Source organism: Hordeum vulgare, chromosome 1H, assembly GCF_904849725.1.
Source record: "Hordeum vulgare subsp. vulgare chromosome 1H, MorexV3_pseudomolecules_assembly, whole genome shotgun sequence".
NCBI lineage: Eukaryota > Viridiplantae > Streptophyta > Magnoliopsida > Poales > Poaceae > Hordeum > Hordeum vulgare.
Window position 1 is genome coordinate 15,072,592 of NC_058518.1, and position 26,940 is coordinate 15,099,531.

Sequence of the window (26,940 nt, forward strand, 5' to 3'; positions counted from 1 at the left end):
AATGTTTTCTCGAGCAATGCCTCTTTTTTTAGAAAAGTACGAAGACCCCCGACTTCTGCATCTGGACGATGCATACAGTCATTTTATTAATTATTCACAAAGATCTTACAAAGTAGTACATCAGTAAGTCTGAAGCCACCATCTTGACAACATTTGTCGCTACTTCTATCCAATTGATGAAGGGGTGCCGATAGTTCGAGCCTAATACCAAACAGACCTCGCACCTAAGCCTAACATCTAAAATCGGAGGACCCGTCCAAGTCATATACCTGGTCTGGAGCACACACCAGTCTGACGCACTCTCAGAGGCCGCCGGCCCCGTCTACCACCGATCCATCCTCAAGAGAAGATACTGATGCCACGACCTTGTCAGGTCTGCCATCAACGCCACCATGACACCAGATAGTGCCATCCTCCTACGTGAGTCTGTCCACACAGATCAAAAGGCGAGACTCCACTGCACCCCGATGTCGAGATCCATAGTCGTTGGTACGTAAGATGGAACACCGCTCCACCAAAGATGGTGTCCTCTGGTCCCTCGACCCATGCACACCTCCAAGACTGACGCCCCAAGGAGAAAACTACGCAAGAGCGCCACCGTCATCCGATCTACTGATCTAGGGTTTCTCCCGAAGGTGTCAGATAGAGGTTTGGAACTTCTCCACGGCGATGTCTTCAAGAAGAGAGAAACACATAATAGTGCCGCTATCGCCGGCCTTGGCATCTAGCTGAGCGCAAGGTTTTCGCTCAGATCTATTCGAAGATCCTCTATCAAGTCAGTTGGACTGCTATATGTCACTTGCTGAAAAAGGGTTGATATGGAGGGTGGGTAATGGACAAAGTATTTGGGTGTAGAGAGACAATTGGAGTCCTAGATCATTTTCTTACAAGCTAGTTTCTTCGCAAGGGAGATGTAGGATTCGTTTCGTTGCAGAGTTCTTGAATACAAATGGTTCCTGGAATGTTCAGGTTCTATAGACCTACTTTTTACCCTGTGATGTCGTGGAAATACTTAAAATCCAAGCTTCGCCGCGACTTGAGGATGATATATTGGCTAGGGGACCGGGTATACATGGTTGTTTCTTAGTCAAAAGTGCATATAACTTTGCGCTGAAGCTTGTTGCTGGAGAAACAGATGGTGCATCGAGTTCATTACCTGATGGTAGTAGGAAAGTATGGAATCTTATTTGGTCTTATGATGTGCCCCCCACAGTGTGTAATTTTGCATGCGATGTGCGACCAATTCCCTGCCTACATGGGAAAACAGACATAAACGAGGGTTGGAAACTTCAGCTACATGCCCAATATTTAATAAAGGTATAGAAGACAATTTTCATCAGTTTTGCATGTGTCCGAGAGCTGTAGAACTATGGTGTACAATGTCAGAAGTATGGCGCATGTCTGATCTAAAATCCATTACACATTAAGGTAAGGAATGGCTGCTGAATACTCTTGATTCTCTCCTTCAAGTTGAACGTTACATGCTGCTGATGACAATGTGGAGGTGCTGGCATATTACAAATTAATTAGTGCATAACAAAGATCCGCCCCTGGTTGATGTGTCGAAGAGATTCTTATGCAGTTACTTTAATTCGTTGTTGTGCATCACACATGAACCCTTTGATGATCCATGCACAGGTAAGTCAGCGACAGCCCCCGTACGTACATACTCTTTCCAAGCCACTTAAAATTAAGTCTCCTGTTGTGCCCTTGAGATGGTATCTTCCATTGCAAGGATGGTCTGTGAATTACGACTGTTCTTTCTCTCCGGATGATAGAACTAGGTCGGGAACGATCATTTTCTCTTCGTGCAGGCAACTTTTCTCTTGCCGGGACGCATTGGAAGCGAGAAACTTGATGCGTGTATGAAAGGACTCTCTCTAGCCTTGTCACACATGGATTTGCCAGCCGCAATTGAAATGGATTCTTCAGTAGCAGTAAAGATGATTCAAGCCACCAGCGACGTTGATAGATCAATGTACTCTTCCTTGTTGAAGAAGATAAAGTATCTTTTGAGTCTTCGAAGAACTAGTATTACTCACATTAGTCGGTCTCAAAATAAAGTTAATAATTCTTTGGTGAAATTTGCACGTTTAGAAGGTAGGACTATGACCGGGTCAGGACCACCTGAAGCTATTGAGCTGAACAACATTGATTGTAATTTTCTGTGATGCGAGTAATACAAGTTTTACTCGGAAAAAAAGCTAAATATTTATTCAAATATATACGAGAGTGTATTGCTATTGTATTAGGGGACGGCTATGTAGGTTGTACTGGTACGGTTAACAAATTTATCACGGAGCACGTCGCTGCTAAGCTACTAGCCAATGCAAGTAGGCAGTGCATGACGCACCAAGTGACATATACTTATGCAGCCAGGCGATTAGCTTTCGCCGAGCCACTAATTAGTCAGAGTTTAGCTCAACTCACTGATCTTTGTATGTATGCCACGGTGGCTGCACTGGAAGTTGAGTCAGCAGTTCAGCACGCCACCTCCTTTCCAATTTTCTTTTATCTGTAAGACTGATCATAATGAGAATAACATAAATAATAACATAGATGTTACATAAAATAAAATAATGAGAAGAGAGTCAAGTAGAGTAACATAATACGTTATCATAACAGCATCTACGGTAGGACTGACCAAATTTAACGTCCCAAATGTCCGCGGACATGTGTCCACTTTAACTCCCTACTTTTTCGTTCATGCAGCCATATCCTTATTTTTTTACCTTATATGTCCGGTCAAATGCATGTAACTAATGTAGAAGGAGAGAGAGAGAAAAGAAATAATAAAAAAAGAAGAAAAAAAATGCTCTGTGATGGGTCCAATCCTATGTGACGGATGTAGGACCATTGACCAGACATGTCAGGCATTTCTTATACTCATCTCATATATAAGATGAATATGAGGGTTGTCAGACAATCCGGACATTTAAGGAGGTTTTGAGGGGTCCGATTGGTTCAGCTTTTTTCCTTCTTCCTCCAATCCGGTTAGTGGTCTCTGCGTCCGTCCTCCTAATATGAGAGGTCCGACTGTAGAAGCTCTAACATAGCGTTTTCTAATGCAAAATGACACTACAAAGCAATAAACGAAGACATATATGTTACTACATCTATAAGGTCATTTGAGGTGTGTGGGTGGGGATAGATGCTCTAACCCTTCCAAGATGGACTGCCGACCAGTCAACGCTCTGCATGCCTACGTGTGCATGTGACACGGCCGGGAGTGAATGCATATAGTTCACGTACGCGTAGGGCCCCTAGGCTCTGTTGCCAGAAAAGAAACTCAAAAGCGTTGAGTCGATAACAACCCAAGGCACCACCGATCGACCTCCACAACACCTCCAGAAAACTAAGCAATACTATCGGCAGCGTGTTCCGTGTCAAGAGCTCAGTGGTTCTAATAAGGACGTCTCCAACACCAAACTAAAGATATCCTCAAGCATCCGTCCGCAGATAGGAAAACTAGTGTGAGAATATGGATGCGCGAGCCGGCATTCCAACACTATCTGCATGCATTTGGAATTATCTATAAATAGCATGCAAATAAGTCTAGTATAATATAGTATGAATTCAACGAGATTAATCGGATGTTCAATAAGCTTTTCATGAACGGTTCATGCCGGCCCACACATATTGCCCCCTTCAGCTTCATCCAACACTGTATGTACGTTAATGACCGTCCCTTTATCCTTTGGTACATCATGGCATCACGTACGGGCTACACAATGTGTAGAGCAATATTAAGTGAATGAATGGTTCAATCAATAAGTTGAGCAAGAAAAAGCAAAACTTACGATCTCCATCGCTGCTGCTCCCAATTTTCATCTTGCCTCTAGCTGAGCAATTGCATCATAAAACTTGGTGATGGTGGTCTGGATGGTGTATCACTCGTACGGTAACGACTTCAGATTGCATTGTTGGATGATGTGCATGTCGTAGGACGTACTGTATTTTTGCACATGACACAAAACATGCGCGTGTTGCCAAAAGATCTCATTTCTACTTTGGCCTACGATTTGTGCGGACACGACCAATCATGCATCACACAATAATTCATCCTCTATGGTTGAGTATCGTGCCATTTTTTGTAGTCTAAAAAATGACACGTAGTTCGAAAATAGGTTCATTAGCATTTGACCGAATATATACTTGGCGTGGCGTCGAGCACGGATGTTGTTGGCAGGGGCGGATATACATGGCTACGGATGTGTCCTTGGTGGACGGCACCATTGCAAAAGGCGAACGGGCACGTCAGTGCGAGTTGCGGATGTCCGGACTCCGCATATCCCCCCTCCCCCCCCCCACTCCCCCTCGCCCCACTTTGTTTGCAATTTGTGGAAAAAAATTGTGTGCACACCGGTCGACGGACCGATACAGGACCCTGTTAGATGTCCAAATACGTCTGAACCATATGATCCGGATGTATGCAAGTGATTTGAAAGTCGGTGTTGGAGATGTCCTAAGCATTTTTCGTATCTTTTCTGCATGTGGTTCTATAAGTTATAACTTCTCAACTCCGGCCATGCTGGAGACAAATCATATTGTCAAACGAACGATCGAATTATTACCTTGGCAAAGTCGGTTAAGTGCACAAGTAAGTACAAACAAAACGGGCCTCTACAACTTACCCTTTCGCTTCTCCTCCGAATAACATACATCTAGGGTTTCTGTCTCCCGACGGCGACCTCGTCGTCTGCTTCATCTCATGTGGTCTTAGGACCATGGGGCGTGGTAGATCCCAGCCATTGTCGATGGGTGGGTTCTGTTTTTATATGTTTCTTCAAATTTTGTTTGTTAGGGTTTATGTCATGTTCGAGAAGACAAGACGATGGCGGCTTCTTGAACATGGAATAAGGTTTTCTTCGCCTAGCCCCTGTCCCGATGGTGCGTCTAGCATCGTCAGGGAGCGTGTAAAGGTGTATCTTCGAGGGTTCTCGCATTATTCGATCCGTGGTTGTGTTTGGTGGATCCACTCGGATTCATTCTTCATTTACCTATGTCAATGTGTCTTCTGATTAGTTTCTTCTGATCTACGCACCACTTAATCAGTGATGGTTGTTGCTTTGTGCGTTGGTTCTATGAAACCTTATCACGATGAATTTTTGACTATCTACTACAACAAATATTACCCGACTCTGATGAGGATGGAATGAGGACGACGACGCGCCTTCAGCTCACTTCTGTGTTTATAGTCATCGCTAGATAAATTGTTGATCTGAATGTAATTTTTATTATTCAGAAGTTTGTTGTACTGTCGTGATTGATAGTGAGTAGATAAGTTTTCCCTTCAAAAACAGAAGGTACAAACAAAAGGAACATTTCAAACGTCATAAGTAATGCATTATCGTAAAAAAAAAATGGTTTCCAGATTTTCTACAAGTCCTTATTGATCTTTTTTTTTATTCGGGACGGTCACAGTCGTCGGCGTTTCCTCGTCTACATCGACAAATTTCTGTCCGCTATTTTGTCAAATCTCCCGGGTTTAAACATTTTTTGCTCCGCCAAGACGACCTCGAGCTATGCTCCACGGCCGGTGGATACATTATGCTAAAAGAAAGTTCAGAAGATTTTTTACTACCGTGATATTGACCATGCAAAGTAGATATGGTCAGAGCAGCTACAAACGCAACTTGTAAGCTCAAACGTTAGTGGATGCGTCCGTGCGTGTTTGCGGACACTGACTAGTCATTTCTTATGCATTGTACAACCGGACATTTTGAATTAAAAACCTTAAATCCCTATTATTACATGCAACGTAAATCTAATATTAAGCGGAGCTCGTGCGGCTCCACCGTATCCATGTCCGACGGCCGGCTGCGCCCTCGCAGTGTCAGTCTGGTCGTCGGCAAGGTAGAGTATGGCATGTTACACTAGCCGGCTCACGGGAGTCGAGCTCCCGCCGACTCCCATGCCCTACCCTTCCTCGTCGAAGCCCATGACATGTACGGTGCCGGTGAATGTTACGTCGATGATGGATATTTCATCGAAGGAGACAATTTCGACCACGATCGATACGGTTGCGGCGCCCGCACCCGTGCATTATACGTGGCGTCTGAGTGTGCGACTCCGCCTCTCCAACGTCAACCGCCGCTAGGGCCTCTGCCGCCTCCCGTGCCCGCTGCCTCGCACGACAGGCACGCCGCGCCATGTTACCGCCCGAGGACACCCAAGGTGCATCCTCGGCGCGCCAACGGAGGGGTTGTGCGTCCGCCACGACGTTCGGACGCCAGACGGACCGCGCCGCCTCCGGTGAGGCCGTCCCACTGGATTCCAGGTGTTGCGAGTCCCCGCGCTGCCGAAGGGCAGCCGCCTCCCGAGAGCTGTGGAGTGCAAGCCGGGCAGCCATCTCCTTCTTGGGGCCGCGTGGGATGAGCTCGTGGTCGACGGATCTGGAGGTGAAGGACTTGGATCTGCTGTTCGCCATGCCGGAGAAGGCCGAAGATCGTCGGAGGTGAGCTTCAGTGGCGGACGGGAGTGAAGGGGAGTAGGATGAAGTGGCTAAGGTTTGGTCCGGTGAGCGGATGGGGACAAATATATATGGGGTCGATGCTCCGCCTAATATTTGCCCTGGATACCAAGGGTGTCGCTCAGTCCAAACATTTGAGGCCTGTTTGAGATGTCCGGCCGGGTCAGCTTTTCATTACCGATCAGTGTCCAGGTGGCCTGCCCCGTCCGTTTAAGACGGATTTGAGGGGTCCGGCTATAGATGCCCTCGAGGAGACAAGGAGGTAAAGACAAAATGAATAATTCAGAGATTGTATTTCTTCTTGGAACGATTTTCCTTTTTTTTCTACTCTCTCCGTAAACTAATTATCTAAACGCTCTTATATTAGTGTACAGTACAAAGAAACACCTGAGTTGTCAAAATATTGTTGTCCCACAAGCAGAGACGCTGCAGGGCGCGACGACCAGCGGTTTTCAACCCGGTGGCCCACATGGCAGCGCGCACCTATAAATGCAGAGCAGGCAGCGGCACCACCACCAGCCCCATGCTTCTTCCTCCTCCCGGCGGTTCCGTTATTTTATACCCAGCAAACCGCCCACCTCTCCCTCTCCCTCGCCCGCGCGCCGCACGTCAACTCCATTCCCTTCCTTCCCCTCCCGCCGCAGATTGCTCCACCAAGTCAAGGTAACCGCTCCGTAAGGCCCCCCTTCGATCCCCCCATCGATTTCTTGCATAGCTTCATTCGCCCTGCTCTGCCTTCACCAACATTTTGGCAGCTTTCTTCTTCCCCGTACCTGACCACAGGGCCATGAGATGCTCTAACCAATTTAGGATCGTGCATGCGTTGCCGCGCGCAGAGAGTGGAGATTAGTGGGTTTTCGGTTCTTGCATCCCTGCTTTCTGCCGTTTGGATTTTTGGGGATCAATGCGTGCATACCGGTGGCATAACGATCCATGCCGCAGATGCATGTGCTTCATATTCTTGCTTGCGTGATGATTTCTGAACCAGATCGACCAAACATGGTTAGTTTATTTGGTAGCAGCAGCTAGCAGATTGGCACCGTCCCTCCACTTGGATGGTTTCGCTTTATTCTTTCTTCTTCCCCGGTCCGCTCTGCAGCTCGAGCCTCGTTTACTTTACTCTTCCTCCTCCAGCTGAGCAGCTGTTAATCTACTAATTTTAGTTTAGTTTAGTGTTGTACTAGTACATAGGAGTAGTTTAATTACTAGCACCTCCCTCCCTCACCCCCCTACATGGCTACATTTTTAATAGATCAGTAATCAGTACTGCTGCTGCTGCTGCTGCTGCTTGAGATTTATCACTTTTTGCGCGACATTCTTTACACCTAATCAAAGAGCCTCATCAACCAGAGCTGCTGTATACATATTCGATTCCGTCCTGGAGTACTAGTCAGTCCCTCATCACACATATATCATCTCTTTACAGATTGACGATTGTTCGACGGATCGAATCATGACGACGGACAATGCAAGAATCCCAAAGGTTAGTTTGGTTCGAATACGAATAAGTCCGGAATCAGGATCATCCCTTCTCCTTCGATTTTCTACGACTTTTTTCCTTTACAAAAACGCTTAAGATGGTTTCCTTGTTTGCGCAGTCTTCGTCGTGGCCGAGGAGGACGAGGACGGCGGTGAGGAGGTGGCTGAGCCTCAAGAGCAACGCCGAGCCGTCCTTCCATTCGGACTGCACCGGTAAGCAATCAAGAAACTGAAAAAATTGCCAGCTTATCAGTCTTCCAGCTGAGAAATCTCCAGCGCGGCAGCAACTAATCCTGCACGCATGTGTGGTTTGATCGATCAGGTGACAGGTCCGGCGTCGGCAGAGGAGGGCAGGAGCAGGGGAGGCGCAAGAGCTGCTCCGACAGGGACAGAGATGGCAGCCGCCGGGGTCCGTCAGGTACCCACCGCTTAACAAACTTTTACTGTCACCGCAACACCCCAAGCAACTGCTGGTGCTGTTAGCTGCAACAAGAACAGCAGCAGCAACAACAAGAACAAGCAGCTCTGCACATGTCTGTCCCCAGAAAAAACCATCAGATGAGACACACACGCACAGACACACATCGCAGCAACGGTTTCATCACACGAGATGGAGCAGTTTTGTCGCCCAGCCGAATGAACGAACGAAGGAACGTGGTCTGAATATCTTGTTGGTCTGAATTTTTGTTTGTGCGCGCGTAGGTGCAGCAGCAGCAGCAGCAGCAGGGTGGTTGGTGGAGGAGGGCCGCGAGAATCTGATGCCGCCCCACCCGCGGTATGGGCGGAGCTCGTCGTGGCGGCCTCCCAAGGAGCTCAGGTCAGTGACTCACACACACACACACCCTGATCCTCATGCATGCGTCTCCAAGTCTCTGCATTCCAACTTTTCCTTCTCTTATCATGTCACTTGTCAACGCATATAAATCTGCGTGCATCATGCATGCACATACTACGGAACAGGCTACAAACCTAGTGATACCAACGAACAAAAATACAGGCTGTTCTCTGAAAGTCCGGGCATCTTTTTCTGTCACTGATTTCAGAGGAAAAAAGTGCCACTAGCATAGATATGTATATATATACAGAAAGTCAGCATCCCATAGGAGTTGAGCTGAGACGATGGAGTTGCGCTTAGTGAATGATTGATGAAACCATGTGGATTCATTTATCGATGGTTTATACCGTACTGTAATTAACTGTATTTTATGTATTTGTGTGTTGTATAATACAGGGTGCTGGTGGGGACGTGGAACGTGGGCGGGAGATCGCCGCACCAAGGGCTCGACCTCTCCGGCTGGCTCCTCGACCAACATGACCAACATGCCTCCTCCTCTCCTCACATATATGTTCTCGGGTATGTACATACCGCTCGATCGTGCCGATCCACACATGTTTTGAGCTCCCTTTTCTGTCTCTAGCTTTGTAGGTGAATGTAATCTTCAGCTATCACTGATGAAAATAACATAGCGTAATGAACTAGTCATCTCTACACATTGGGTTGCTTGGAAAGTGTAGCTGAAATTGCTACTGACTCGAAGGAATGCCGTCGAGTGAATACTTCAAACACTCCCTGAAAGGGATTGGTAGGAGTGAACTTTGTCTGGGTTTCAGTGTAGAGTGCGAACCCATATGCCGGCCAGAATCATGACAGCACGTCGTGTATACCTTGCCTTAGTACTTGCATAGGATTGAGTAGTTTACCCATGCATCTATTTTGTCATGGGTTTCAGTGTTGGACTTATGCACCTAATCATGGTTTTAGCTATACCATCACTACCCAGAAGAAACATTATTGATGTAGTCCAAGCAAGGCAGGAGGGTATGAGAGATGTTGATGTAGCTAAATTTACTGCCTGGATCACCATAAACAAAGCCATGATGTCGTGTGGAACGGTGACATAATGATGGAGTACATAGGATAGGAGTGATTCTGAAGTTTGATTAAGTTTAATTTGTCATGTCACAGCTTCCAGGAAATTGTGCCGCTGAATGCTGGGAATGTTCTCGGTTCGGAGGATAGGGGCCCCGCTTCCAAGTGGCTTGGCCTTATTGGTGAAGCCTTGAACCCTTCATCCTTGGACGAAAGAAACGATTGTCATCGTAGTTACCGGTGTGCCACCGTCGAGGATGCGAACCCTGAAAGCGGTCATAAGGCCAAGGCCACCTTCCTGGAGATACCGGTGATGGACGATACAGTATCAGAGCCCGAGGAGGAGGACGAGGACGAGGACAGCGAGCCTTCGACGTCGAATCCAGAGTCGAGCAGCGAGGAGGAGACGGGTGAGTTTGCGACGATGATGCGAGAGAGGGCGAGGCACGGGTACCGTCTGGCTGCCAGCAAGCAGATGGTGGGCATCTTCCTCTGCGTGTGGGTCCAGGCGGATGTCATGCCACGTGTCACCAGCCTCAGGGTCTCCTGCGTTGGCAGGGGCATCATGGGCTACATGGGAAACAAGGTAATTTCAACTAAAAGAACTGTTGCAAATTCCTTGCAGATTGTAAGAGAAATTACTGCTACAGTGGCACATTTTAATTTGTTGCACTTGATTCAAATGAACTGTTGCTGAAATGTTTGTGGATAATATGTGACAGGGGTCCATCTCGATCAGCCTGACGCTGCAAGGTGGCAGCGAGGCGGCGGCGTCGACGAGCCTGTGCTTCGTGTGCACGCACCTGGCCTCCGGCGAGAAGGACGGCGACGAGGTTCGCCGGAACTGCGACGTCGCCGAGATCCTCAAGCGCACGAGGTTCCCGCGCCCTCACCGGTTCTCCAGACTGCCGTCGTCGCCGGAGACCATCTTGGATCACGAGTACGTACGGCACCGGAGCCACTGTCTTCCTGTGATATCTTGAACGCGGTGGGCTCTGGTTTCTGACTCTGTCGTTTTGGAACGGCAGCAAGGTCATCTGGCTCGGCGACCTGAACTACCGTCTGTCGTCCACGGGCGGCGGCGGCGGCGGCGGCGGCGACGGCGAGACGCGGGGGTTGCTGGAGCGGAACGAGTGGCGGGCGCTGCTGGAGAGGGACCAGCTGCGCGCGGAGCAGAGGGCCGGGCGCGTGTTCGGCGGCGGGTGGGAGGAAGGGGAGATCCGGTTCCCGCCCACGTACAAGTACCTGGCCGAGTCCGACACCTACGCCATGGCCGCCCTGACCTCCTCCTCCGCCGCCGCCGGGAGGCCGTCGCGGGAGAAGAAGAAGCGCACGCCCGCATGGTAATTGCTGACTAAACACACACACACACACACACCGTTAAAATTTACAATTGACACAAGGATCATGCGAGATCAATCAGAGATTCAGAGGTCTCACATGGCACGGCGCGGTGCGTGCGTGCTCAGGCGAGACATGAGAAGATCATGGCGGAGCACTCAGCCAGTCACTGCACACTGCATCTGCATCATTTGAGCTTAGGCACATGCATGCTCCGCGTTTAGCTCAGGGTTGATTAACTAATGAGGCTAGTGTAGCGTAGACTCCATGGTGACCAGTCCTTGTCGGTCGCGCCAAGCTAGTCTCCATGGTGACCACGAGCATAGAGAATCTACCTACCTAGCTAGCTAGCGGTAGCAGTGTGGCAGATGCAAGGTTTATGCATGCACTGCACGTCGATCATAGTTAATTAAACTCAAATGGCCACTCGCCGCCATGATCGATCGATATCCATCCATCGCTGATTATTTAATCTACTGCTGGCTAAACTAGCCTGCTAATTCCATCGACCATGTCTGTCGCCGGTGATTAACTTATGTGGGTGGCGTTGCAGGTGCGACCGCATCCTGTGGCGGGGCGAGGGGATGGAGCAGGCGTGGTACGAGCGCGGCGAGTCGCGCTTCTCCGACCACCGCCCCGTCAACTCCCTCTTCTCCATCCGCCTGCGTCACCACCACGCCGACGACCACGGCAGCAGCATGCAGCAGGCCACCGCTAACAAGGCGTGCTGCCGGCAGCCGCGCAGCGGCAGCGCGGTGATCGAGGCCGAGGAGATGCTGGTCGCGCCGCCGCGCCACTGCCGGTGCCTCCAGTCTTCCAGATTCTGACACGTCGTGCATACAGACACAGGTGGCCATCATCGACAGCAACGGCAGCGGCCTCAAAAGGTGGCCGGGCGCACGCGTGCCGGCGGGCTTTCGGGCGCTGGAACAGAGGCGAGCCCGGCCGGCCTGCCGAGGCCACGGAGCTGGCACCAATTTTCACTCTGAGAGGAGAACATTCTCCTCGGGAACGCGCAAGCTTTTCAGAATGGATGCCTTCTTCTTCTTCTTCAGAGGAATCTTCTTCTTCTTTAGTAGAGTAGCCCGCTTCGTCTCAAAATAACTGTCTCAACTTTATACTAGCTTTAATATAAAATTATACTAAGCTTAAGATGCTTATTTTGAGACGGAGAAAGTAGTAATTCCCCTTCGTGTCTAAAACTTGCAGTACTCCTGGAGTAGTTTAGGATAGGAACTTAGGGATGCATTCTCTCTCTCTCTCTCTTCTCTATTTTTTGAGACGTAGATAAAGAACGAAAAACTGTGATCTCGAAATATTCTTCGGTTCATAAATATATACCTATATATAAGGAGATGGGTTGTGCATTGACGTTGTTGCGGAATTTCTGTGGAATGCCGCATGGGTTCCAGTTCAACATGTTCCTCCGCATCATGCTGAATACATTCGGCTTTCAGGATATCTTTTCGGGATTTACTAATTCTCATTCAGACCAGCATTAGCCATGTCATATACTCCCTTCATTCCTTTATGTAAGGTGTATAATTTTCAGCACGGTGATCAAAACACATAATTATAAAGGTGTTAGGACAAAATTACCCTTAAAAAATTTATTGGTTAGTGAAAACTAAATCAATGGGTCTCGGAAAGTAAGAAATACACGCAATCGAGAGAGATATAGTTTCTTTTTTTGATAAAATTAGAGATACACGCAATCGGAAAGTAACTGATCAAATCGGAGTATAAATCTTATACCGTTGGATCAAACGATCTAAGATTCATGATATTAGTTTTGTTTTTTTTGCTTTTTGTAGCTTTTTTTTGCAGCTGACATGGTTGCGTCTGGGAAGCCTCTCATAAAGGCAGCGTTAGATGGGCTGGCCCAGCCGTGCTGGAGACCACAACCTCTTTTTTTTCATTTTTTATTTCTGTTTACATTTCTTAAATTTCTAAACATACATGTTACAAAAAATACAATTTACATAATGTTTTAAAGAATGTTAATTTTGCATTTGAAATATGCTAAATGTTATATAAAAATGTTGATCATGTATACAAAAAAAGTATAATGTGTATGAAAAAAGTTTATCATGTATCTTAAAAATGTTAATATTTTTTTTTGAAAAAATAGTTAATCATGCTTTTCAAAACAAATTAATCAATCATTTGAAAATATTTAATGTGTATAGTAAAAATGTTGATCGTGCAATTAACAACATTTATTTTGTGTTCGACAAATGTTAAATGTGTATAAAAAGTGTTGACCATGTATTAAAGAATGCTAATCTTGTAATTGGGAAAAATTGTCAATCAAGCATTTAAAAAAGTTAAATATGGATATGAAAAATGTTGATGTATAAAAATGTTAATCTTGTATTTCAAATATGTTAAATGTGTCTCCAAAAATTGTTGACCATGTATTAGAAAAAGTTAAAGCTTGTATTTGAAAATCCTTAAATGTGTATAGAGAAAAATGTTGATGTATTAAAAATGTTAATCTTGTATTTGAAATATGTTAAATGTGTCTCAAAAAATTATTGACCATGTATTAGAAAAAGTTAAAGCTTATATTTGAAAATCCTTAAATGTGTATAGAGAAAAATGTTGATGTATTAAAAATGTTAATCTTGTATTTGAAATATGTTAAATGCGTCTCCAAAAATTGTTGACCATGTATTAGAAAAAGCTAAAGCTTGTATTTGAAAATCCTTAAATGTGTATAGAGAAAAATGTTGATCATGTATTAAAAAAAAGGAAAATGTTAGCCAAGCATTTGGAAAAATGTTATATGTATATAGAAAAAAATGATGACCATGTATCTGAAAAATGTTAATCTGGTATTTCAAGAATGTTAATCAAGCATTTAAAAGATGTTAAAAATATATTAAAAAATGTATTAGATATATACCAAAATTTCTATAGGAAACTATTGAAATCCGATAAAAAACAAAATAATAATAATGGAAAATGAGAAAGAAACAAACAAAACCGAAGTAAAACGAATAAAACGAGTCGACTGTGAATTTGTAAAAAGGATGAAAAACAAAACACATGCCCAGTTGCGAGTCGAGGGGGTACTTGCAACGAGACAACTATGAGCCCATTTTGTGGGTCGATGGTGGACTTCCAATGAGGACAACTACGAAACTATAAGCCTAGTTACGAGTGAAGGATCGAATTTAAACTGGGATGGAAAAAATATGCATTCAATTACAAACCAAGGGTGGATTTGCAACTATTATGAAAAAAATAAAAACATAGGCTCCTGTTGCGAGTTGAGGATGGGCTTGCAACTAAAATAATTACGAACCTAGTTGCGAGTCGAGGATGAACTTGCAACTATGACAATTATAACACTACGATCCTAGTTGCGACTTAGGGTTCAACTTTCAACTTGATAAAACAAACTACATAACTAGTTGCGAGTTAAGAGTAGACCCGCAAGTGGGATGAAAAACAGAATACATGTTGAGGTGCGAGTCAAGAGTGAGTTTACAATTGGATGAAAAAATTAAGAGCCTAGTTGCGATTTGATAGCTGGCTTGAAACTAGGAAACGTGGGGCACCTGGGCGCCTACAAGTACAAAAAAGCTCCCAGTTGCGAGTTGAGTGTAGACTTGCAACTGGGCATGTGCAAATAAAAAAGTTGTGAGTCGAAGATGAACTTGCAACTTGGAAAATTGCAATTACAATAGCTCCCATGTTGAGAGTTCGAGGGTTAACTTGCAACAGATGCAACTGCAGCTGCCAAAAATCAAATTTGTAAGTTGCGAGTCCCCTAGTTGTGCGTCGATGATGGAGTTGCAACCAGGACAACTGCAACTATAAAGAAAATCAATTTGCGGGTCAAGTATGGACTTGCAACAACAAAAAAGACTCCAATTACGAGCCAAGGGTGGACTTGCAATTGAGGCAACTACAAACTACGAAAAAGCCCCAACTTATGAGTCGATGGTAGACTTGCAACTAGGGCAAGAACAACAAAAACATTTGTGAGTCAAGTATGGACTTGCAACATGGGCAACTAGACTACTATGAACCCAAGTTGTGAGTCCACAGTGGAATTGCAACTGAGGCAACTACAACCATTATAAGCCTCCAGTTGCGTGTCGATGATGGACTTGCAACTGGGTCAACCACAACACCACAAGCCCCAGTTGCAAGCTGATGGAGGGCTTGCAACTGGGGCAACTATAGCTACATAAAAACCAGTGGTTGTGTGTCAATGTCGGACTTGCAACGCGGATAATTCCACTACAACAAGCCCCCTAGCTGCGAGTCAATGATGGACTTGCAACCGGGGAACTACTATGAGCCCGAATTGTGAGTCGAATTTAACTAGATATACAACTCGGACAAAAAATTGTAGGGAAAATCTAATCAGCAGCGTGTGCACCGCTGCTTTCCCATGCGGCGGCTCTCCACCCATTTTTGATTTTTTTTGAAGCCATACATGATTTCTTGACGCGTGATTAGTGATGTAATTTTTTCTATCCCCGAAACAACACAGTGCTACACTGAAGCCAAACTCATCTCTCTTTATCATGCATGCATGCAATGATGTCATCAGATTTTCTCTAAATGACCGAAATTCAAAAACTTTTATCTCTTAAACCGTTAATTCGATCGATGATCTGTTTTCGCCATTGACTTTGTTTCGACGAAATCTTCAAAACTAGATCCCATGTCGACCTGTTTCGACAATTTTTTTTTGCTCATACTTACCACATTTGTTGCACTTACTTGTCATATTAGTAAGAACTTAATTGTGTGATAAAAATAACTTAATCGTCATATTTTTTGAAATTGTGTATAAATATGACATCTCGACATAATCAAACTGGCAAGCACAAACAACTTTTTTTAGAAGATTGCACGCAAAAATATGACAACTCAACATATTTAAAACCGGTGACCACAATAAGTCTTTTTTGATCATCGTTTGTAAATATGACAACTCGGCATAGTTAAACTAACAAGCACACAAAATATTTTTCTGGTAAAGTTATATATAAATATGACAAGTTGGCATATTTAAATTGGAAAACACAACCTATGACATGCTTTTATATCATGTATAACGAAAATTGCTACAGGGCTTTTGTACGAATCAACATTAAAAAGTGACAATTAAGTTATTTTTCTCAGGCAAGTAAGTGGTTAATAATATGACAAGTGGGTCAAAAAATGTGGTAAGTATGAACAGAAAAAAATAGTTGACAGAACATGTCGACATGGGATCTAGTTTCGAAGAACTCGTCGCGAGAAAGTCAATGATGAAAGCGGATCATCGATTGAATTAATAGTTTTGTAGATAAAACTTTTTTAAATTTCAAACATCAAAGGGAATCTGGATAACATCATTCCATGCATACATGCATGAGGAAGAGAGAGGGATTTGACCGAAGCATGCAATGCTTTTTTAAAGTAATCTGATTAGTAAAGCAATTCTATTTTTTTTATTAGAATGGTGATTAGCTGGCCGCCGCACGGCAAGCCGCAGGTGCCGCGTCGCTGCATAGTGTTGTCCCAAATTGTAAGGTAAGGATGAATTTACAATTAGGACAGAAAAGGAGTGGGTTGTTGGTTGCTTCTCGAGGTTGGACTTCCACACAGCAAGGAGTACCGAGCACACATCTGACTATGTCTATTATTCCACAGAGCATGTCTGTTCGTCATCGAACTTTAAAAGGAAAATAGAAATATGCAAGAACCAGCAAAATAGGCCGCCCCTTCTACCTGTACAATGCATGTTAGATGAAAATGGGTCACAAAAGTACGAGCAAAAAAAAGCCTGACAAATGTGTAGCATGAACGTGCTGACAAATGGATAAAACGAAACAAGACGGCATGAGGGTACATCAACTGTGGACGCAAGATTAAGAGTTTGCGTAAAAAATATAGTAGCAAAGATCCAATGAACGGCAATTTAGGTGAGACGGTCCAAAATCTCAGCTTGATAAAAGTTAGAAGGAATGGGAGGCCGTGTCAAAATAAACTAGAAAGGCAACGACTGCGATAAATCTTTTCGAATGGAATGCCGTGTCAAAATAACATAGCAATAACACGGCGAAAGCGTCTGTCAGCATACCGCGTTAATGGGCCAAAAAGAAAGAAGCCAACTACAAAAGGATGCGCGACACACAACTTGTGACCAGCTAGGCGGGAGATTGAGCGCTTGCATCAAAACTAAATAAAACTAAAAATCAAACAATCGCAAACTTAAATGAGACATTGTTTTGTATGCAGAAATATATTTACGAATTAAGAAGCTGTTCACATACTTATTTGTTTCCAAATTTATAAAAATGTTGACAAAAAATCTTATTCATGAATATGAAAAGAGAAGGAAAAAATGAAAGATAAAATAAAAAGGAAATTAATAAATAAAATGTAACCGAACACAAAAACAAAAACCAACAACGACCAGCCCCAGAGATCAGGCTACATGAATTTTGAAGATACACAAGATGGGAAGTCTCTACGGTTAGACGTGAGATAGTACATCACATCTAGATGTGAAATACAATAGCAATACAATTTTTTTCTTTTTCTATACGAAAAGGTAGAGCTCCTGTTGTTTTTTTTAAAAAATACAGTAGCAACACAATTTTTTTCTTTTTCTATACGAAAAGGTAGAGCTCCTGCTAGTTTAAAAAAAAATACAGTAGCAATATAATACTCACTCCGTCTCAAAATAAGTATCACAACCTTAATATAATTTTATACTAGAACTAGTATAAAGTTGATACACTTATTTTGAGATGGAGGGAGTATTTTTGATTGATCCAATCCTTGAAAACAATTTTTTTCCCGGATTATTTCTTGGAATAAAAAGAAGAAACAAAAATAGAACATCACAACACAAGCCCTTCCGTCCTCCCACTGCAACATTCCCGTCCCTTTTCCCCTCCTCCCATTATCGGCTTCTCCCCGTCGGCCGACCTCGCAACAACGCCGCGTCGGCGGCGAGCCTCGTGCGGCACCACCGGGGACGACCCACCGAGGCATGCGGGCTTCGAAGGGATCTGGGCGGCGGCGAGCTGCAGGCGGCGGGCGGAAGCTCATCCTGATGGCGGACGAGGCGGCCGCGGCGAGCTCGATTCAAGCGGCGGCGGCGCTGGCCTCCCTCCACCTCCCTCCTCCAGCACTGCCAGGTGGGCGCCCCGAAGCTTCTTTCCTCTTCCCCCGCAAAAAGAAAGTTCATTTCTTTTCCCCGCAATATCGAAATGCGAGTCAGGCTCCTGCATCTCTCGCTGGAGTCCGTCGCGAGATCTGAACCGAACCAGCTGAAATCACGAGGAAAAACACCTCTTTTTTTAGATCCTAGATTTTTTACTCTTGAGTTGAGCATGCGTTGGGGAAGCAGCAAGAACTAATTCGTGTGTGCTGGGAAGCAGAAACTGACAACCAAGATGGGAACTATTTCGGGCGAGGGGCGCGGATAAAGCGTAAGGCGAAGCGGAAGTGGGGCTTCCTTGGCAGCGATGCTGGCGCGGTGGAGACTAAGAATCGCCGGTCGGCCATGAGGTTACCCCTAGTCAATCCCATGTATTACCACATAAGTTTGTTCAATTGTCCAACAAAATGTAAATAGATCATGGGATATAAGGCCGAATGTGTTGCTTCTGTTTAATGTATGTGGGTTATTGCATCCAATGTTGCAGTTGATAATATAACATGTTAAAGGCTTAAAGCATTAGCGCTTGCATTTTTTTGTTCCATGGCTTTTTTCGACTGTTTTTTCATGCGACATGGATTGTCATGTTGCAGTTAGTTATCGTACATGTGTTGCGGCTGAGCTATCTCTGTTTTTTGCTCTGCCTTTTGCTCTTGTTTGCTTTATACGTAAAGTTAAATTTGCTCGTTTCTTTTGATTATCAGGGGAGGATTTGGATCCCTGGATGAAGTATTACATGGTGAAGTGGGCATCAGGAGTCGTTTCAGTGCTGGGAGGATTCGAGAGATCATGCGTGGTCTGACACCCCGGCAGCAGGGGTATGTCGCAAAGTATGGATTCGAGCATTTCAATCGTATCGGGGCATTCTCTGTCCATGAGCCGCTGACCGAGTGGATCATGGGAAAAATTAACCCTCCGTTCTCTGAGTTCAGAATTAATGCGGACAAGACAATAGTTTTCACCAAGCCCCTTGTTCAGAAAATTTTAGGTGTACCTACAGGGGGAAGACCCTTTGTACTGCATGGGCAGAAGTCGGACAAAATCAAAGAACTACGAGATCTGTACTTAAATTACGGACTAAGGGCGACCATCCCACATTGCGTCAGTTTGCTTAAGAACAACGAGGACGAGGAGTCCTTCATGAGGACATTCCTACTTATTGCACTTGCGGCAGTCCTCACCCCCACCACTGGGAATACAATAGACCTTGACTACCTGTGGGCCTTTGAAGACATGTCAAAGGTGCAGGACCTGGATTGGGCTGGCCATATCACCGAGCATCTGATGGATGAGGTTCAGAAATTTCAGTACAAGGCTAGGGAGGAAAAGATGAGAGACATCTGGGTTGGTGGGTGCTTGCCTTTGCTCACGGTATGGCATCTCCAGCTCTTCTATTTCCCGTCCTGTTGACATATAGTGCACTGATGACATGTCTTTGATGTTGCGGCTAGCATTTCTTTTTCTGATGTTGCCATTTTGTAGTGGCATTTCTTTGCAGTTCTAACTTATAAGTGCTTCATTTTGCAGTTTGTTTGATTTTGTTGATGCCACAGTTATGGAAATGGAGTGCTGCAATTAAACTTATAAGCAGTTAATATTGCAATCTGATTTTATTGTTGGCAACTTGGCATTTTTTTTGTTAATGCCACATTTATTATACAGGGGATGCTGCTGTTATTTTCAGTTCATACTTCATACTGCAGACTGTATACATACTTTCTTCGGCTCGTGCTCTTGTTTAAATACATAGTTTATGGAATTATTCATGCCATCCTTTTCAGTGTCACCTTTTTTCCCGAACAATGTTTATAATTTTATATGTATGGATCTTCTTCCTATCTTTTTTTTTGTAGATTGCTTACATGGATCACCTGGATCTCCCTAGAGGGCGAATTGTAGACCGTGAAATTAACTACTCGTTGCCTAGGATCTGCCATGTTTCTAAGGACGATTTCCAATTTGCCGCGATTGCCGACCTGCATCGTCAACATTTCAACTTTGCCACATTCGGGATACTTCCTGTATGTCGTTTTCTCCACCTTTTTTACTCTAGTTTCTGTTTGCAACATACAACGTTTTAATAGTGTTTGATCTTTTTCCGTCCTTATTATTGTGGGTATTATACAGTTCCGTGATAGAACACCGTACACTGATAATCCAGTAACTGAGACAGAGGTAGCAGAAGATGCTCCTAATATTGTGTCGAAGGATCAAGCCTTATCAGGGCAATGGGAGCTTATTGAAGTTCATGACGAAAAAATAGATGAATTTGTAAAAGAAGCTCAACCTGAAATCCTTGGGTTTGCGGAAGCGAGCTTCGATCATTCCCCTTTTGGACGAACTGACATTGGCTCAAATCAAGGTAAAGCTGAAGAAACGAGTATAGATTATTTTCACATTTCAAGGAGCTCCATCATGATACCTACACGATTATCAGGAACTAAAAAAGCTGCGAGGTGTGAAAGGGGCAGTTCTAGCCATTGTAAGAATACTGCAAAGGTGGCTGTGACACCCTGTTCATCTGAGAAATCAGGTTATATGGTCAACTTACATGCACATATGCGTTAAACCTTGAATGACTTATATATATATGTTTTGTACCTGTGAAATTTTATACAGAAGAAGACAATGCTCGTGAATACGAATCTTCTGAGTCAGATGATCATCCGACACCTCCAGAAGCTGATTATGTGGTTATATTCAGGAGTTGTCTATCTGGACCACAAATGGAGAGAGTAAATACGCTTATCCAAGAAATTAAACCTGAAACTACCGTATTTGTGGCTACCATGAGGAAGTGTGATGTTCAACTACCTAGTCCTCTTCTGGTAAATTTCTGTTCGTTTCCTTGCTTTACAATTGAAGCTGTGCCTTTTCCATCCAGCCCGACTTTTCTTTTCTTGTTTGCTTTGTGATGACGTCTCATCTTGTCCACATGTAACCAGATCATTTCAAAGGAACAGGCGTTAGCTGCAGCTGCACACTTTCCACATGAAAATGGGGTTGTCACACTTGAGATGCCGGGCAAGGACGAGAAGTGGCGTCCGAGATTCTTCATAGAAAAAGACATGTGCATGCTTGCGGGTAACTGGTTGGACTTTGTATGCGACAACCATGTGCAGGCTGGTGACATCTGCATCTTTGTACCGGTTAAGGGTGGGGAAAGGTACACATTCACGGTCCATGTAGTCCGTGCAGAAGCTACTCATCATAGGGGTGTTAAAAGGATTCGCTCAACCCATGATTCTCCCGTTAGTGGGAAAGGAATGGCAAATCCAGATGTCATTTAGAAATGGCAAACGATGGATGCACTCGTACATGGTTGGAAGCAAGTTTGTCCACGGCAATGATCTGTATTCTGGGGACATGTACCATGCTTGTCCCATATCATTTCCAGAGATCGGCTCTGGCTTCTAGCGGGGCAGAATGATGCTGCTAGCACCTGCGTGCTCTTTCTGGTTGTACTACCATGGTTGTCTGGTTGTACTCCTATATATCCATCCTGAAAGGAGCTGCTAAGTTGAAATGAGCCATGTTGAGACTTTGTTCGTTTCGCAGGATGAATATTGCAAGTTCATTTTTGTCTAGTGTTTGTTTCATCAGCATGTACGCCGAGGCTTGTGGTACAGCTAGCTGTGTTTTGCTGTGCTGGTGCTTTAAGGGATCTTGGTTCTTTTGTCATCTGGAGGCTGTTGCCTGAGAGAAGATCCTAAAATCAGAATTTGTGCAACTAAATTTTGTTGCCACAGCGTCTTTAAGATTAGTAAATTCTCCCAACAACATCTCAACAAATAAATTAAACTCCCAACAAGAACTTGTGATAGAGCAGGAATCTTGCATTGAATTGAAATCATTCAGCACTTACTCAAAAGCTCACGAAGTCATGATATAAGAGGCAGTAGCATTGCTTTTTTCCTGTCACTTCTCATGTTCATCCATATAATGCAATATCCAGCAAGCAAATATGCAAGAGAGAGAAAGCAAACTGAAGATGATTCAACTTTAGAGTCTTCTAAATTGGAATGAGAGAAAGCAAACACATATGTTGCTGCTGTTATCAATGAACTGGTAATAGATCACTTTGTTTGACAGCCGGTCTGCACCATCAATTAGAGTTTAAAGGATCGTAGTACATCACTGTTCTTGAAGTCAATCTTCTCAGGATAACAAGCAAGATTTTTTTTTTACCGGAACAACCACTGCAAATTTGATGGAGCCTTTATTGAGCAAACCTCCATAGAGTAGTTGGGTTTGAATTGGGAGGTACTGTAAACAATAAATAGATGACACCCCGCGCTTTGCCGAGGGAATTCTTAGTCATATGCACTCTCTCCGTAAACTATTATAAGAGCATTTAGAATACTACTTTAGTAATCTAAACACTCTTATATTAGTTTACAGAGGGAGTACATGATATAATATATAAACTGAATAATCTGCTTTCATAGTAGGCATATGATATTAAGATTTTTTTTTGGAACACCCTACTCCAGAGTATGGTTAAAAGATGAACATCCTCGTGCACTCTACACGCAATAAAGAAGAATACATTGTCCGAGCGATTTTGTAGGTGTGTGATCGCATACTTTTTTAATCCACGCAGAAGCTACTCATTCACGGTCCATATAATCCGTGCAGAAGCTACTCATCATTTTTTTGATAAAGGGAATACATTAATATCGTGAAGATACCAATTACACCTAGCCTCTGCACCAATAAGACATCCAAAGACACCAGGGATGCACACAACGAAGAACAAAATAAACAAGAGAGAAAATAAAAACAAAGACTCCGTCGCGGTGTACAACACCTCGCAACACAAGCACTCTAACCGTCATCGAATACAACACCAGTACTACAACCTAGGCTCTCCAAAAGCAACACCTCAAAGAAGAAAACAATGCACAAGCGTTGTTGTCGCTCGATCGAAGATCTTGGGTTTTCACCCCGGAGAAAGACCGAGTTTCCAAAACAATGTCTTCAACAAGGCCATTGCCAGGTACAACCAATGATGGCCAGACCTTGGGTTTTCACCCTGGAAATCAAGGCTCAGTACTCGACGAGCACCACCAAAGATGCAGTCCACCTGTGTTGCCACACCCGCTTGCCCAGGCTGCTGCTGCGAGTCACCGCACACCCGACACACAGGAAGAACCTGTGCCGCGTTGTCTTCAACACAACCAACCAACCACCAATCACAGCCACCATGACTTTCTCCAACTCTGTCAGATCCATGGAAATCTATGTCCCATATCACCGAACGGTAGACGAAGCTTCACACGGCGCCCCGGAAGGGTGCGCACGACCGCATCGATTTCTCTTTGGATCTCGAGTAGTATCATGTGCCACTGCGGAGATCACTGAAAAGAAGACCGGAACTGGTCGGCGGCCAGATCGAGGTGGTCGACATGAAGCCAGGCCGAAACTCTGCAGGGTCGGACCCCATATAATCGAAACCTGGCCAACGACCGCCACACTACCGGCTATCACCGACCGCCCGTCCCACCGGAAGAGGCCGATAGAAAGAAGGCGACCCCGGCTGCCATGCTCGCAAGCACCACGACGAGCCACGCTGCGGCGGAGAGGAACACGAGACGGCCGCACGAGCGCCGCAGCCGCGGCCCAGTCAGACCCAGTCCATCACCAGCCACGCCACCGCCCCGATCCGCCGCTCCACCACCGCAAGAACCCGCCGCCTCGCCGGATCGGGTGCCACGCCAAACTGTACACGACCCATCAGCTCGTCCTCTCCGCCGAACAAGAAGAACAGAGGTGCGTCTTCCTCGACCTCACCGCCTTCGACGGCCAGCGTGCCGCCAGGCGGTGGTGGCGGCCAGAGATGCTTGGTGATTAGGTTTTTTTTGGTGGAGGCGTGTTTGCCCTGGAGCCGCACGCGCGTGCGACCCGGAGGCGTGGTCAGGATCTAAAAATTGATGGACACATCCTTTTTAAATATGAGTACTAGGATTTTAATTCTCGATTACGAACCAAGCTTAGTCCTCAATAAATGAGTGAGTACTAGGAAAGCCTGGTCCTCAAGAATAAGTAGGAACCTAAATTCACCTCTGTCAGGAAAGCCTGGTCCTCAAGAATAAATAGGAACCTAAATTTACCTTCACGAGAATTTGAACTCAGGTGTTGGGTTTGTACATCCACTCCCCTAACCAGTTGAGCTAGGCTCACTTCCCATTAGGGTGTTAAAAGGGTTCAGTCAACCCATGATTCTCCGGTTAGTGGGGAAGGAATGACAAATCCAGATGTCGTTTAGGAATGGCAAGATGCACTCGTAAATGGTTGGAAGCAAGTTTGTCCACGGCAATGGTCTGTATTCTGGGGACATGTACCATGGTTATCCCATACCATTTTCAGAGATTAGCTCTGGTTTGTAATAGAGCAGAATGATGGCTGCTAGCACCTGTGTGCTCTCCTAGATGGTACTGTTGAAGCCGTAGATCGACTAGGCATAGATAGATCCGGTGTTACCATGTACTCACTTAACCCCGAGCCCGATGAACTCCCTGCTCCGGCCATCGGTGCCGGTGTAGTCGTCGGTGGCGTGAGGAAGAAGATGTGGTCGTGGGTGGTGCTTCCCGTGAGCACTGCGCAAACCCTAGATCGGAAGGGGATTTAGGTGGGGAGTCTGGCGGCGCGATGAACCTCGTACCGTGCGCCCCGGCCCCCACCACTTTATATATAGCGCAGGTCACAGGGGCCCACCAACCATAACGGGTTGGGCGCCCCCGATCAGGGTGCATAGATCAAGGGCCCGGTGGGCCGTTGGGCCCACGCGGAAGAGATCAACCTAACATTCTCCCCCTTGATCTCAACTTTCACTTTCACTTTATACTTTTATTTATTCCATCACATATAGGCGTGCAGAGCATGTCTCATCGTCACAGCTTGATTGCCGATAGAATCATACAGCCACAACACACCTTTTGTTTTGAAATAAATTCATTTACTTTTGGGCCTCTTATTATCCAGGGATCATAGGCTTTCCATCAAACCCATGTCGGCTAAGTGTTCCTTGAACACACTGGGTGGTAAGCCTTTCGTTAGCGGATCCGCAAGCATATACTTCGTACGTATATGCTCGAGACTTATAGTTTGATCCTGGATTTTATCTTTCACAACATAATACTTTATATCTATTGTTTTGGCAGCATTGCTGGACTTGTTGTTGTGAGCATCGAATACTGCGGGCTGGTTGTCGTAGTATATCTTTAGTGGCTTGTGGATACAATCTACCACTTTCAAGTCAGGTATAAATTTCTTTAGCCATATCACCTGCCCGGTGGCTTCAAAACATGCTATGAACTCTGCTTGCATCGTAGACGATGCAACTATGGTCTGTTTAGAGCTTTTCCATGAAATAACTCCCCCTGCGAGAGTGAACACGTACCCAGACGTGAATTTTCTATCATCTCTATCTCCCGCAAAATCAGCGTCGGAGTACCCTTTTATCTCTAGGGAATCAGATCGCCTATATGTCAGCATGATTTCCTTTGTGCCTTGCACATAACGCAAAGCTTTCTTTGCCATCTTCCAGTGCTCTTGGCCTGGATTTGCTTGATATCTACCGAGTACTCCGGTGATAAAAGCTAAGTCAGGGCGTGTGCACACTTGTGCGTACTGTAAACTTCCAACAGCCGAAGTATACGGTACTGATTTCATTTCATTGAGCTCATACTGGTTCTTGGGACATTGATACTTCCCAAAACTATCGCCCTTGACTATGGGAGCAGGTGTGGCTTTGCTCTTATGCATATTATACTTTTGGAGAACTTTCTCTAAATATGCTTTCTGTGAGAGTCATAAGACTCCATTCTTCCTGTCTCGGTGAATTTCAATGCCCAAAACATATGAGGCTTCACCAAGGTCTTTCATGTCGAAATGTGAGGATAAAAACTTCTTTGTCTCTTGTAGTAGACCAATACCATTGCTTGCAAGCAAGATATCATCCACATACAAGATTAGGAAAATATATTTCCCATGTTTAAACTTAGCATAAATGCAATTATCCTCAACATTTTCTTGGAATCCAAATCTTTTAATGGTATCATTGAACTTGATGTACCACTGTCTAGAGGCTTGCCTTAGCCCATAAATGGATTTCTTTAGACGGCAACCTAGATCTTCCTTGCCTTCCATGATAAAACCCTTGGGTTGTTTCATGTAGACATCTTCTTCTAAATCACCGTTTAGAAACGCCGTCTTTACATCCATTTGATGCAGCTCTAAATCAAAATGAGCAACTAGTGCCATTATGATTCTGAAGGAATCCTTACAAGAGACCGGAGAAAAGGTCTCGTTGTAATCTATCCCTTCTCTTTGTGTAAATCCTTTTGCGACAAGTCGGGCTTTATACTTGTCTACATTCCCATTAGAGTCATACTTTGTTTTGTAGACCCATTTGCAGCCTACTGTCTTTGCTCCTTTAGGAATAATCTCTAAGTCCCAAACATGATTGGAACTCATCGATTTCATCTCATCTTCCATTGCCTCTATCCATTTTGATGAGAGGGATTTTAACGGCCTCCTCATATGTGGTGGGATCACCTTCCATGTGGGCCATTTCTATATTGTATACTTTATAAT

At 44.8% G+C, this 26,940-nt stretch overlaps 2 protein-coding genes across 3 annotated transcripts; both read left to right on the plus strand.

The window, feature by feature from the left end:
* The first annotated feature begins 7,003 nt into the window (after positions 1-7,003).
* On the plus strand, positions 7,004-12,516 carry LOC123449465 (type I inositol polyphosphate 5-phosphatase 8-like). Its single transcript, XM_045126740.1, has 10 exons — positions 7,004-7,135; positions 7,899-7,955; positions 8,071-8,164; positions 8,274-8,369; positions 8,654-8,768; positions 9,183-9,305; positions 9,918-10,407; positions 10,544-10,761; positions 10,850-11,164; positions 11,716-12,516. Exons 2-10 carry the CDS (start codon positions 7,926-7,928, stop codon positions 11,987-11,989), a joined length of 1,755 nt encoding a protein of 584 aa, XP_044982675.1. The 5' UTR covers positions 7,004-7,135; positions 7,899-7,925; the 3' UTR covers positions 11,990-12,516.
* A 5,524-nt stretch (positions 12,517-18,040) lies between these two features.
* Positions 18,041-21,923, plus strand: LOC123449325. Of its 2 annotated transcripts, none has more exons than XM_045126622.1 (8): positions 18,041-18,319; positions 18,563-18,692; positions 19,047-19,713; positions 20,196-20,363; positions 20,470-20,704; positions 20,792-20,875; positions 20,962-21,170; positions 21,288-21,923. In XM_045126622.1, the coding sequence occupies exons 1-8, from the start codon at positions 18,172-18,174 to the stop codon at positions 21,630-21,632; spliced, it is 1,986 nt and encodes a 661-aa protein (XP_044982557.1). In that variant the 5' UTR covers positions 18,041-18,171; the 3' UTR covers positions 21,633-21,923. The 2 variants fall into 2 exon arrangements, with proteins under 2 accessions (XP_044982557.1, XP_044982485.1); XM_045126550.1 differs by having other exon boundaries at positions 18,042-18,319; positions 20,780-20,875.
* The last annotated feature ends 5,017 nt before the right edge of the window (positions 21,924-26,940 follow it).